The 14,830-nt window shown below is 43.0% G+C and overlaps 2 protein-coding genes across 2 annotated transcripts; one reads left to right on the top strand and one right to left on the bottom strand. All coding sequences in view use genetic code 11, as the record gives it.

Annotated features, from left to right (window-relative positions):
• Positions 1 to 377: 377 nt before the first annotated feature.
• EGR_06834 (tRNA guanosine-2'-O-methyltransferase TRM11) lies at positions 378 to 8,737 on the top strand (the record flags this gene model as incomplete). The annotated part of the gene is made up of 11 exons (XM_024496083.1): positions 378 to 629; positions 883 to 1,233; positions 2,365 to 2,627; positions 3,590 to 3,665; positions 4,055 to 4,225; positions 4,307 to 4,442; positions 5,448 to 5,589; positions 5,685 to 5,803; positions 6,552 to 6,713; positions 8,468 to 8,552; positions 8,590 to 8,737. 11 exons carry the CDS (start codon positions 378 to 380, stop codon positions 8,735 to 8,737), a joined length of 1,905 nt encoding a protein of 634 aa, XP_024349503.1.
• Positions 8,738 to 9,258: 521 nt separating this feature from the next.
• On the bottom strand, positions 9,259 to 14,230 carry EGR_06833 (O-phosphoseryl-tRNA(Sec) selenium transferase; the record flags this gene model as incomplete). The annotated part of the gene is made up of 4 exons (XM_024496082.1): positions 9,259 to 9,532; positions 10,612 to 10,945; positions 12,698 to 13,011; positions 13,965 to 14,230. 4 exons carry the CDS (start codon positions 14,228 to 14,230, stop codon positions 9,259 to 9,261), a joined length of 1,188 nt encoding a protein of 395 aa, XP_024349502.1.
• Positions 14,231 to 14,830: the final 600 nt, after the last annotated feature.

Here is a 14,830-nt window from a genome sequence, read left to right as displayed (position 1 = left end):
CTTTGTTGAAAATAACTTTACCGATAACGACTTGATTATAGTCAAAATATTGGAATTACACCAGCAAAGACCGCTTTTTAGCCATTTGTTATAGGCTGAAATATTAGTGGATAAAAAAGCTGAGAGTCAAACAACCCAAGTTTTATACCAGTTGCAAGGAACAAATTGGAATAAATGTATTTCGTTATTGAGTGCAGCATTCATAAATGTGACCCCAAAGGGCTCACTTTCAGTGGCATGTAAACAATTTTGTACAAATGATCTTATGTATTATGATAAAAATAATGTAGTAATCAGCATGAAACCAAAACAACCTTGAGAACTTTCGAATAATATCGGTTGACAGCTGACCCGTTCGGTCACTTTCTTTTTGCCGTATGGACTATTTATTGGCATTTGCCGCTCATGAATTCGTGAATTTTCGGGAGCTAGAAGTTCGCTCACTGCTTACAATAAGTGGAATGAGTCAAGAGTGTATTCCTGAGGATACTAACTGGAGTAATCCGTATGTTAAAATAAAACTTCCCAGTGACGAAATTGCCGCAAAGTTCATCGAACGCAGTATGTTGGTTAAGTTTATCTACTCAGTTTGGGCCACGGCGTCTACCTTTGATGAGCTCCTCTTGAAGGTTTGAATATTGTCATCTAGCTTTACAACTTAGGTTCCAGAAATACCTTTGCCACTTATCAATGGTTATTTATACGGCGATCAATCATACAAAGTCATTGTCAGCTCCGTGAATAAACGTATTCCTTTGGAAGATCGTTTGCCTTATATTAAAAGGTTACTTGACGCTCATGTCGGTTCTTCTGCTCCGGTATCACTCAATAACCCGGACGTATGTTGTTGCAATATTTGTCACCCCCTCTATTCCATATTAGCACCAGTTGCACATTATTTTCGAATTCACCAAGGCCAAAACTCATCAAAAAGATCAGTTGCTGTTACGAGTCTATTACGGCCGCGAGGTAGGGGAGAGTTCGCGAAGACGCATCCTGAATGAATTCCATCTATCGAAACGCACGTATTTGGGCAACACCACCATGGATGTCTGCCTGGCGGGTATCATTGCCAACGCATGTCTCTGTGGCCCTGGTGACATAGTCTGGGATCCGTTTCTCGGGACCGGTGGTATGGTGCTGGCTGCGTCAGTTTGGGGAGCCTATGGTGCGGGCAACGATATCGACTATGCCCTTGTTCATGGAATCGGGGCTTCACCGAAAGCCGGACAGGTGAATCTTGGTGTTTTTTTCTTGGTACATGCGACTGAGATAAAAATTTCTTTTCTTCGAGCATATCTGTTCATTTAACTATTGCTTCATAAACTCCTCGCTTTCGCAAATACAATTGGGAGGATTTTTACGCGCAGCGTTTTTTGGTAGTATTGCTTCTGTTTTCCACAATGCCGTCTCAGGATAATCATTTTAATTATAGTTTGGTATGACATTTTTCATCCATCAACTAATCTGGTTACCTTTTCGTTCAGTCGTTTTTTATAATTATTGCTGTTTGCCGCTACCAATCTCTTCAGTTATTGCCATCCAATTCGAAAATTTTAGTTTCCATGGATTGTATGTTCATACACTAATGATGTATATTTAGCAAACCGCAAGTCCTCTCCGAAGACGTAGGAAGTTATACCACCATTATCATTACCGTATAGAAGGCACGAGTAGGAATTTATAAAAATATGGCGATCATGGGACTCGCGGGGACTTAAGATCCCGCATGATTAAACGTAAGCGCCAATAAGTGTTGCTTCGCTACGCAGTTTCCTTCTTTTGAGCGTCATTCTCAGTGCCGTCCTTGGTTACCCTCCTTCTTAGGTCACAACGAGTCGCTGCACCTTAGTGAGGATGCTTCCTATTAGTAGTATTACACAGTGGAAATTTGGTCTACATTCATAAATGCTGCGTTATTTGCAGGTTGAACCGTGTTGAGAAAAAAACTGACTTAGTGGACAGTGTTAAAGACGATGATATTCGGCAGCAAGTGCACCAATCATTTTTCATGAGTACTGCTTACAATAAACATGGAGAAAAAGTTTATGTTTCCAGACTGCGATATCGACTGTTCGTTTCAAAAATTTTTTATAAGCCGTTCTTCAGAATTAATGTGGGTACTTCGCTGGCTGATCGGAATAAACATATTTTTGACGTCTATTAATAAATTTACCTCGGCATGAAATAACATGGGAGTGTGGTTTCCCTTGGATCGGTCATGTTAATCCTTATTTCTTAAGGTTTCTTTTCTAGTGGTTTATTCGTTCCAGAATATATCATGACTTTAGATAGGTGTAATAACCCAGTGTCCATAATTCGCTTCAGCTCGGGTACGTAACTGTGCCGTAATTTATGTCTCAGGGCAAACGAAATGCTGATGAGTGCCTTCGCGCCAACTACCGTCAGTACAACCTGCTATCGCGCTATCTGGACGTTCTGGTTGCAGACGCGGCATCCTTGGGTCGTCTGTTGCGCTGCTCGCCTACTGTATCAGGCCTCTTCGATGCCATCGTCACGGACCCGCCTTACGGCGTGCGTGAGCGCACTTGCCGCGTTGCCAGCGAGGCAATTGAGAGGGAGCCCTCCATGCAGACCACGACGTACATTGACGAAATTACCGGCGAGTGCGTCTCTTATTTCCCTTTCTTCCTACTCTCGCTGCTACCGCTGCTTTTACTCTTGCCATCGTTGGGTGATTTTCGGTCTGGTAATCGTTTCGACGTCTTTTCATGAAGACGGTTGTTATTTACTAGGTACATTTGGAGTTTGATCGTTAAATATGTTCCCTGTGCACATGTTGACTACTTCTTTTTGTTTTTAATCGGATGATAAATAAAGAAAACCTCTCGACCCTCCATCCTCTGCCGCCAGTTCGACTGGTTCATGCATAGGAACCCGCCCAGTCATCCAGTCTACTCATTTATTATATTGCAAAAATAGCAACCTCGGGGAAATGCACTGTTAATGCACGGTTACTATGACGTTGTAGTATGTATCCACTTCCATTTTAAACCTTCTATTTGCAATTAGCATACTTTTAGTTCTAATACTGCTTCGAACAAATGATTTTGAGTGCTCTTTCGTTTTTACTTCTTTTGTCATACCTGTTACTTATGCCACAGCTACCTCTATTTTGACATTACTATTTATCGGTGTCCATTAATCAAAATGTTCCTTTGCTGGAATTATATTCGTGGGCTTTTAACTTTGTCTTATGACTCTCATGCTAGTGTAAACGTTACCGGTTCCCCAGTTTAATTTATTGATGATCTCACTACGATTCGGTGTCACAAGGACTTCATTTAAACACAGTAATGTGTAAATACGCATAAAAATAAATCTCCGGGTTCGCTTGGCGAGTCTACTAGATACTTGAGTCTGCCTCCATTTCTTCGTGGTTTAATAATTATTAGCAAAAATCGCTCTAACCGTAAGACATTCTGGTTTGACTATTGGCTTAATCTTGTGTAAATATTATCTGTTTAATCATAATTTTTTTGGGGGAAACTCTATTATCATGCACGACTTGACTATTCCCGAACGCCTCTTCCTGTTGTGGATCCCACCTTTTTGTTCACTTTCACAGAAAACAATTCGCGATGGTACCCGACAAAGACGGACTTGTCCCCGTCCCTCATGATTTGCCTCACTTTCCCCACAAGGTTAGTTTGAGCCCCTACCTCATATTACCTTTTCAGGTATAACTGATCCCTTTTATTGTATTCCATCGAGTAATTGAATGCTCTACACCTGACCCTCCCCGCTACGTCTCTGGCTCAAATTTGAATAAATTTACTAGGATTCCTGCCTTTAAAGAACTCGTAAAAGGCATCGTCGCTCTCGATTTGAGTTAGTGCCTAGGCCTAGATTAGCATCCGTTTTGCTTCAAATGTAGCCTTGCTAACTTTGACGTCTCATTAATATTTAGTTTAAAATTTTGTTTTTGCTGCTACTAAGCTCTCAACCTTTGCTCACTGTACCGGCTGATAAATTAAGAACTTCCTCTTTACTGAAGTGTAAACCTTTAAATTTATATATGTTGTTTTTGTAGGAAAACTATCCGCTGCAGGAAATTTTTGGAGATCTGTTGGAGCTGGCCAGTCTCCTCCTTAAGCCACGAGGTCGGCTGGTCTTCTGGGTGCCCGTGAGCAAAAGCAAATACAGCGGACCTCACTCTCTACCCACCCATCCACGTTTTGAACTCATCAGTGTCTGTGAACAAGTGTGTCTTTTTATCTTCTAACTTACAGCTCACTTTATTGATTATCAGTGATAGAAATATTTTAAAATAGTTTTCTAGTAGGCTCTGAATCGGGGTACCTCACGGTTCCTCCTAGTAATGGAGAAATTGATGCCCGAGGAGGCAGACGTTTGCCCCTTGTCGGAGTCTCCCAATGAAACGATTGATGGTGGAGGAATGACCGAGAGCAGTCGTCGGGGTATACCGTTACACTTGAATGATTTCCGGAGGATACACTTCTTGCCCAAAGCAGATCGATGAAATGAAGCTGTCTCTGTTCCATTCTGTACACTTATACAATGTAGAACAATCTTTGAGTAGTTGTCTTGTCTTATTTTGCCTCATGGAGAGCTTTTACGTGTTGGGAGGATTTTCCGGTACGCAGAAATAAGTTAATCAGTTTTAATACGAATAAACAAGGGATGTATGCATATTTATGATTACTGGCAGGTGAATCCCAACATTTTAAATTTGGTGTTTTCACATAGCTGAAATTGGGATTTTAGTCCCTATTACTTGGTCATTACGTTAGTACTTAAACATGAAAAGTTATACTTCTGTTATCAATGGGGACAGTGATTTGTTAATAATTTCATGGATAGTAATGTAATTTAAAGATGGAAAAGAAAATTTGTTCCATTAATTCTCGAACGAAGGGAACTTGACGAAGAGTGAGCATGGCCACAGTGCTCGACAGTCACGCTGAAAAGTAGGCTGGGAAGTTGTTATAGCGTCCCGAGACTCCCTGAAGACGAAAGAAGACATCACTCGGGCAGAATATACATATTCAGCACAGAGAAGGTGTTTGCGCTGAAGGCCAGCCCACCAAGCGAGGAGAAAGAAGGCTAATTCAAAAGTACAAAAGTGGCGCCTCACTAATACCGAGGGATAAACCATCATTGTATTACATTGTAAATAACAAATAAGCATAAGGAACTGGCACCAAGTACATTTCTAGTGCTTTAATCCACAACGTATTTTGTGTCAGAGCAAAATATATTCTTGAACTACCAATATGAAAGATGACTCGTTAACAAATTGAAAGACGAAGGTATGCCGCATTAATGCCTGTAGTCATGGAGAATGTTAAAAATAAGAAAATTAGTAACTGCGCACGATTTGGTAAGAAAATGATACTGCAGCCGGGTTCATTTGCAGTGTTCATTATACATAACCCTATTTTAAACGAAGGGGTGCCTACCAGAGGAGGGATTTTCTGAGGCTGAAATCGAGGCATTTATCAACAAACTGTCTCTAATGGATTCGAACAACTGGTGTCACTCAAGCGGTGTTGGTGAGCGTGAGGGTCGCATCTTGCTCAATCTCGTTAGACGACGTCATTTTGGGTACTCCTCTTCTTCTTCGTCTTCAGCATTTTGAACTGACTGCATGGGCTTGTACAGGTGATGCATAATGCCACATTGCTTCGATTCTCTTTCAGCCTGGCACACGGAATCGGGCGTTCTGGCGACATCACGGCCATCCAACCGAAAGCTTCGGGCTCGAGTCTCATCAATCGGCTTTCGAATGCACTGCTTTTGGATTGGCTTCGCAGGTCTGGTAATACCATGGCTCACTTTGTCTACCGTTTCCTCGAAAGTGTCCTGTTCATTCTTCTGTACGTGAATGTTGTAGGAGCAGCTATCATGATGGCACATGCACAAATGTGGTTTCACTCTCATTTGATACGAAATTGCGGAAGTTAGTGATTGGTTTGATTTAATTGTCTGCAGATCTCAGTGTCCGAAATTATCACAGTGGCTCCGTCTTCTGAATTTGAGAATTTTTCAAGCATCCAGAAGTGGTCACTGGTAGTTGCACTCATTTACTCTGGTCTCAGATCCGTTTAGGAGTGTCAGTGAGTAACTGTCATTCTCGTTTGTTTATCGTTTGGGGCGTTTATTGCTACTGCTTTGATGCGATGGCAGTAATTAGGTTTAAGAATGATGCTATTGGGAGGAGAATGGAAGACAGGCGCGAGCGCAAGTGAGGAATGAGGCAAGTGAAATCTGGTGTCTGATAACGAAGTGTTTGATAGCCTACTCCCATTTCAAAGTGCATTGGCTATTACTCTGTTTGTGATGGTGAAGTGAGGGTCAACGGGTGGAGGTTTGTCTGTTGAGTAAGAATATTGTTGTAACGTGAAAATCGCGGTACCACGGTTCGGTCACTGTTCAAGAATCCGCATTTCTTACCATTATGCACGTGAATTGAGGAGATGCGGCACCGGAAGGGCGTATTTGCACACGCACCATCCCAAATATGGACTAGCTGATGCATTGTGTTCTTTTGTGTCTCACCTGCTCAGGTGCGCCTAGTACAGAGGCTTGCCTTCTGGTTCCGATGGCAACTGGGATGACCTTGACACTGTGCCTCCTCACCCTGAAACGTCGGCGTGGACCGCAGGCAAAGTATGTAATTTGGCCGCGGATTGACCAGAAGTCCTGTCTGAAGTGCATCACTGCTGCCGGTGAGTTGGTGCCACCTTCCTCTCCTTGCTGTGCCCTGTAACGTCATTCGTTGAATGCGAAACACGATTAGCTGTTGATGGAAGCTGGTTGCTATTCAGTAGAACTACTGCACTGATTGTTTGGTGTAAAGGGGAATGATTATGCAACATAAGCATGGTCTTGTATTGCGCGTGGTTCTGATTATACCAGCCGTAGACATGCAGACTGAAGTCGTGTATGCGTTGCTACCGAGGGCAACCTAGTCAATTATTAGTGCCATGTGAAGACTCTCAGTTACAATATCACGTAAATTCCACTGCTATCATATTTCTGCTTGTTTCAATCCTGCCCAGCAGTTTGTGAGAACTCGTTGTGCTACAGTTGCTCCATTCTTGAAATTTGATGCAATTTGATTTTTCTACGCAAGCCAGCATTTGTCTTGGGTTGCTCCTTCGACATACCTGCACTGGTCACCATCCCGCTGGCTCGGATGGTAGCAAACATGCGGTAGGACTGGTGGCACGATAAATCGTAATCGCAATAAGACGATTTTCGCCTCCAATCGCTTGCATTTCAATGGGATATACATGGCAATAGTGACGGACCTGCTGGGTTTTTAAGGTTGTGCTCATAGTTATTGCGAGGTATGCTCAGCAGTCAGTAGTGATGTGTTGCAATCCACTTTCACTTTTCTGACCTGAAATGAATTGGGGCGGGTTGAAGCAGAACTGCTGCATTGCTTTCTAAAGGCATGATCATTCTGCTTGAGCATGACTATATTCACAACATCATACATTCACCTGTTGAAGTTCCCCGATTAATGCAGTACATGTGGAGATCATTGGGAGTGAGTTACTCCATTCTGGAGCAAGTCGCAGATATGCTTTCCAAGCACTAAACGATGTGGTGGCCATCGATCTCGCCCTCTTCATTTGGCTCGCAAACACAAGGATATTCATGCAGTATGCCTACGCTAATTTTCAAATTACCTCTAGCAATTACGATTCTGCGATGGGTGCTATGTTATTTGGAATTGCAAATTGCATTAGAGCCAAGCTAATCCCAATTTTAGCATTGGCGCTTCATCTAATAGATTTTGGTAACATTGATCGCAGTGTAGATAATTGGCTTTCTAGAGTTTCATATGTGGGACCTCGTCTGGGGTGGTGCTTTGTAAAACATAATTTAAGGGTCTTGGTAGTGCGTTACTTCTCCATACTTCCACTGTTGACGTCTTCGCTTCTTCGTTGGTCCCACTACTCATCGATTCCACTTTCTCATCAAACATGTTCTTTGCCCTCCTTCACAGTGAAATACATAATAGACTGGAGGTGTTGAATAGTAAAAATGACAAAAGAAAGGCGCTCAATTAAACAAAGTTAATTGTACTTATTTCAAAAACATATGAATAAATAGTCAAGCATCAAAAGGTGGACTCTTAATTGAAAGGCAGGATATTGGAGTTTCCAAGATCCATTTGGTAATACTCAAAGGTGTGGTTCTTGAGTAAAATCATCCATAAAGCTCTACATGATCCAGGCATTGAGAAATGCGAAAATGAAAGCACACAGGACAAAATTCCCAAGCTCTACTTCTCCGGTCTAGTGTATATTCAGGTTGATTGAGGTGTGGTGATTCAATGCACCTGATTGAATGGTCTTACGAAACCAACAGTCATGGGCACAAATTAACTTGGCCATCAATACAACTGTGGACATGTCGTACCTAAGTTACCGGGCCTAAAGAAACACCCAGAAAATGGCATCTCATTCAGATCAAGATAACGCAAAACTCCAGTGGCCAAAACACAGCGGCTCTCCCATCACGGAGTGCATAAACAGTGACACCTCGCCTCGGAAGTGAGGGAGTGATCTTTGCTTGCATTTTAATCTGCAGCGAGATGTCAACAAGCCATCAATCTTCAGCAACGCAGGCTGCGCAAACAATCCGTACGGAGAGACGCTACGAGAACACCGCGGCTTGGACTTTGTTCTATCAGCTAAGGATATCCCTTACTGGCGAAGGTAGTCCGCGATTCCACTAGTGCCACGAAGGGGATCTGGGCTGCAAACATAGGCTTGGTTATTCATTACTTCTTGTCAAGTCACGTGCGTAATTCTGCACACGGACCTGCAAAGATTGTCGCTCTCTTAACTGGAGAACTCTCCACACCTATTTCTTCAGCGACTTTACAGATGGACTCGCTCATTCTGTTCCAGCCCATAAGAAATACAACTACGTACATCCGAACTCGTTGCCAACTCTGACGATTATAGAGGAACATTAGGAAACGAATCGCTGGCCGCACGTGAACAGTGGGCGCCACTGAGTGGATTTTACTTCCAGAGCGTAGTCACTAATGGCAGCCTCGATAACCAAGAGTTGACCTTTCGTTAAAATCCATTTCTATTACGCCCTCTTTCTCCCCTTTTGGCGCTAGGATAAGATCATTTCACGACTCCTTCCCAATGTGAAGAAAGCACAGACCAGATGGAGCGCACACAGGCTGTAATCGTGAATGAAGTTGGATAAAACAACAGACAGCCGATGAATGAGAAGGGAGTGTTAAAGGCTACCATTGAGCCATTCAGTGGGGTCTTGATCCTGTGATCGTCGTTGTTGTTGTTGCCGTTGTCGCCGCTGAAAGGAGGAGAGGGCCTTGTCCAGACGAGAAAGGAAGACGTCCACTTCTGTCGGCGTCTGACCCAGAGCTGCCGCAGCGTTCATGTAGGCCTCGCTGGAAGCGGCGCTATGGGAGTTGAAACCCTCCAGCCGCACGCCTGCCACCACCTTCGCCGGCAGACCGCTTCGACGCTCCATTGCCGCTGACACAACCACTCTGTAGTGATTAATAAAATTCAATTATGCTCACTTCCAGTAATATTAGATATTCTCGTAGCACCACTAAACTTCGCCATCAAACTATTCATATTAGTTAGCTCTCTACCGCACTTCTGCATAGCTGCCATAGATATCAAATCTCCTGAAGATGCAGAACGGACAATCTAATTGAACAGATAATTTTGTGCTCATTAAGAGCATCAATAGGTGGAAATTTTGCATAATTTTCACACACACACTTATGCCTTGACATTAAACTAATACCTGAAAAGCAGTTTCAACGTAAACAGATTCAGCGGCATGACTGTACCCTCCTAGATAGTCATGTTAGCCTGACGGCCCCCACGGTCGAGAGCACCGATGATGTACAGAGATACGGCTGACCGTCCACCGAACCTTCAGCCCGTTCACCCGTTTACCTGACAAGCTGGTGAATAATTTCACCCTCATCTTACTATACATGAAGCATCCGACAAATATTCACGAATTTAACGCCTTTGTTCACGAAAATCTTAAATCATCACCAAGTTTAAAGCTATAGTCAATTGGACGTGCCTCGGCTACTAGGAGTAGCAAGCGAACACATTTGACACTAAAGCGTACAGTACCGCCACGTCGGGAGTGGTTCAATAGTTATGAAATCAAGTCACAATTTAACTTGAACGTCCCTGTAAGTATCCAGTTTAGTCGGATAGCTTGAATAACCTAGTGGGTAGAACGATGAATAAGACAGCAGGAAAAGGGCATTGCGGGAGACTGAGTTGGTACTGATCATGAGTTGAAGAATGTCAAAAAGGAGCATTATGCATAACGGAATGAAGGACCCCTTTATCCGAACACTACCTTCGTTAAATTCAATTGACTTACTCTGACAAGGTCATGATAAGTAACAAGTGTAAAGGCACAAAAAATCTATTCAACAGCTGGGAGCATTCGGATGCTTGGAAGAACGCACGAATAGCATGAAGGATGAAAAGCAGCTCTCGAGAGAATCCAAGGTGGAATTGGAAGAACACGTTCAAACAGTCGAGTGACAAGAATCCACACAAGGAGCATCTGCACAAATTAAAATCTCACCGGACACCAGAGCATCCTTGCGTGAACAAATTAGCACCAAGTTGAGTTAGAATGTCGGGGTCGAGACCCGTTGCGTCTGCGTCAACTTCGCCGTCTACGGCATCGCCATCGTCATTGCAGCCGCTGCAGAGAGCGTGGAGGGAGAGGGCGAGAGAGATTGGATTCTCGGGAGTATCCATGAGACGCAAACCGTGCTTGGCCGCTAGAGCACGCAAACCCTCGGAAAGCTGAAGATAGCATGCCTCTCGCTGCGCCAACAGATCCTCCCAGCCAGAACGACCGAGGTGTAGCAGGGTGGCGAACACATCCAAAGACGGTGAGCCTGAGGCACGACCTACCAACAATGGCATTTCGATAATCAATCTGAAGGTTCTATATGAACATTATCAGTAACAGTTATTTGACACATCCAATGTCAACATCACTTAGGCGAGCTGCACCGATTTCCTTGTCTAAGTTGGCAATTAACAAATGTATAACATGTGTCCTTTACCAGTTTATGGTAACGGATAGCTGCACAAAAGGGCTAAATTTAAAATATTAATAATGAAGATGCACTGTCTTCTTACTCGGAAAATAGTTGTGCTTTTTTATTGCTTGAGCTGCAGACTAGCTACTTATTAGTGCAAGTATCAGTGCCGTACTGGGGTTAATAAAGCATATGGAGTGCGGAAGTTTATTTACCTCTAGAATGGCAATAACGACAGGAATAAAGAATAGAGCCATTTTCTTTCAAAAGTGGAACAATTTCCAGGAAGTGATCAAGTGAATTACTTCACATACCCATGCATTTTCTAATTTATGAAATGGAGGCAGTAGAAAAATACAATGGGGACCTGTAGACCATCCGGAAACAAACTTTTACCTAATGATCACTTTAATACAAAAAGGTGTTCCGTTTACCATTTGCCACATGGAAGAATGGTTGTAGAGATGTTTCAAAAGCTACTGGCAGTGACAGTTAATATCAGCGTTTAATCTAATATAAGTTCAATTTTGGAGTGCCGAAGGCTCATTTTACACCTTCAGTTTTGAGTGCTTTCACTGTGTTTGCTGCAAATAGCAAATCGCAGTTAGAAAAGCTAATTTTGAAGTTATTTTAGTTCCAAATCCAGTGCATTCGTGATGGTTTTCCTCTTTTCAAAATCGCATATCTATAAAAGCTAAAAGAGTAGAGGGATCGCGTTGTAGCCAAGTAAAAAATTCTCGAGAAGTAAAACAATAGGAGGATGCCTAATATCCGACGCAACCTAGAGAACACCCTGGATCACTCAGGTGAACTCAACGACAAACTAAAGAATTATCTTAATGAGGAACGTTATCTTCCACAAAAGTAAAATTTCAGGCGCTGAACCGCGAAGACACGACTGGTCACTTCAAAAAGTATAAAAACTCACTTAAGTTATCAGTAATTTAGCCTATAACCTGCAGGTAAGGGAATAATGAAAGGGCCTGCTGCACTTATGCATCTCCACAAGACTTCTTTGGAGGAACTGCCTAGCACATAACAAGTGCCTACGAATTTCGCAAAAAACAATCCCCTATCGCTGAATGGATCGGTTGGTGTAATAGTTATCCACTTGCCATGAAATTAACGCCCACTTTATCTGTTATATATTTCCAAGTGATGCAACAAGTTTTTTGACGAAGCTATCACAGCTGAATATGCAAAATCTGCATGAAATCTTCAAACAAACTAGAAAAAAGTCAATTAAGCCACAAATTTGCATGTAATAGTAGTTAGGGTATAGGTTCTTACCATTAATTACCCTGAACTTTGACGATTAGATAAATGCTTAAAATTGGACCAGTTTCCATGTATTTTTTTCTGCCTGCAAGCTCAATGCAATCTGCAGCAAGACAGATTACAACCTCCATCCAGAATGTGCGAAACTGATTACGCCACCCGTGTTTTGGCATTGTAGCAATACTGCTTACGGACAAGAGAACTTCAGAAAATGCCAGCCTCAGACCAAGTCGATGAGGTTGCAGAATTTTATGTAGAAATTCAGCACAGATAAAGTGCTACTGATGCAAGTAAGAGCTCTCTGGTACACTTTACACTTAAAAGCATTCCAAGACCCACCAGGATAGGATTCAGCAATCTCCTGGAGCAGGCTCTTTGAAAATACAGCAATGACTGCGCCACCCACGGGCACCATGAGGTTCTTATCCGTCGACTGTACGTAGATAAGGTCGAGGGGGGTCAAATCATCCACATTTCCACCACCACCAACATCCCTCTCCTCCCCTTCCGTTTGCTTGCAAACTGCCGGTTGACGAGCTTCAGCCCAGGCAGACTCGATGAGACGCATGCACCGCTTCGACTGTACACCGTAGGCATTGTTCACTAAGTGCGGTACTCCCCACACCTTACAGAGGCGGGTTATTGCCGGCAGCCTAGATGGAGAGGAAAACGGTGAAAACAGATGCAACAAACTGTTTAATTCCAACTGGGATTCAATGGTACGCCTTTAAAAAGGCCTGCAGTCTGTCTTGACAATTTTGTCCTAGTACTGATTTCAATACCCAGTACTACTGTCGTCAACCAGTTCAATCCACACGCGGATGAACATGACAGGGGGCAAGAGTGGTGTAAAGTATGCAAAATGCATGAAGTCTCTCGTGATTGAAGCCTGAAAATCCAAGCCCGTTAAAATCTACAGAGCGCTTCAAGCCGAGAACAGTATGCTAATGGGGTGTTTAGCTATAAAGCATTTGAATGGTGCAAACTTTGAGACGGCCAATCTCACCTCTGTACGTCACTGACAATCCAGCTCATAACTCCAGCAGTTATTTCTATGAGTATTTAGCTACCAAAATCCCATTATCTAGAATAGTAAATATGCTAATCAGCCCAATTGGAGAAAGGGCATGATGCATCTGTTCCCTAACGAAACAACCAACCGCAGGCAAAAATACAATGACATAACTTGGCTGGTCGGTGAACTTTAACGCGACTTATTGGAATAGAACCACATTGCATGACCAATAAGGCTCGTTTAGCCCAACACCCTCGCTGCCAGTACCAAGTCGTATCGCAGAGACGATTTAAGCTGACTATAAACCAACGATTAAACAAATCAACGATAATTTACTACGCAGTGGAGCGACAAAATAACTAAACTGCTGTGGTTGATTTTCCACTGAGAATTTCTGGCACCAAATATGTTAAATCATAAGCGGTGACTTCAAGTTTTATCTCTACTGAGCCATCAACAATGCCGGGTACCACGAAGACCAAAGAAAAAACCAATCAAATAACAGCAAGAGGCAGTAATCACAGGAAACTAAATGAATAAAGGGTGAGACCACCTTAGCCTCGCACATTCTGACAAACCATAAGAACCCACCGATCAGGAACTCGAGGGGCGAAGCAGCTGGTGGTAGAAAGCACGCAAACAATCGACTTTGGTCCCAGGTTTGAGGTCTGGTCTTGCGAAGGTGAAGTCGATACTCCCTCTCTCCTTCTGAGAGCTTCCTCAGGATCGAGCATGGCTGCTCTTATGGCGTCCAAGTCGGAGGAGAGCTGGTCAGCATGCGCTGAATGGCCATCCTCCTCGGCTTTCTTTGGCAAGGCCACATTTCCATTCTTCTTGACTCGCTTTTGCCGACCCATTGTTTGAATTGGCTCAATTGGAACAGGTATAAGACCTGGTGTGTGGGGGAGAAGGAACAAATGTATTACTCATCCACTCCTCCCTTGTATAACAATTTAACTTGGGTGGAATTGGAAAAGGTCAGAAGAAGTGGAATACGAATCCAATCATGCTATCCTGGGGTCTTGAACATATCTTTATAGGCCGTACGTCCGTGTTAGTGGTGTTCCCAGCCTAGAGTTTCAACAGCCGTCCTGTGAATCTACGACCAAAATTTCAAAAGCGCATTTGACGTGCAACCTCCCGTGTGGTGAAAGAGTAAAAGGAAAAACTTTCTATTGGAAGAGAGAACTAAACACAACCATTCAAGAATAAAAAAATATTTGCAGATTTTAAAAAGTAAGAGCAGGCAGGGTACCAAGGGAGTCTTTCACATTTAAAGCTAAAGCTTACATAATACGAAGCAAGTGAAAGAACGTGAGGATATGTACGGCAGCCTAAAGCCGTGTTTTGGCCTTATGTAAGCGAAAAATACAATTTTAAAGTGAAGTACAGATATGGGGATGAATTTCATGTGAATTCATTAGTTATAAAAAAGTGATGCTGGATTACTAATATTA

The sequence above is a fragment of the Echinococcus granulosus genome (assembly GCF_000524195.1).
Source record: "Echinococcus granulosus chromosome Unknown EG_S00064, whole genome shotgun sequence".
In the NCBI taxonomy this organism is placed as follows: domain Eukaryota; kingdom Metazoa; phylum Platyhelminthes; class Cestoda; order Cyclophyllidea; family Taeniidae; genus Echinococcus; species Echinococcus granulosus.
The sequence above is the reverse complement of the archived record's forward strand: the minus strand, read 5'-3'. Positions and strand labels throughout refer to the sequence as shown.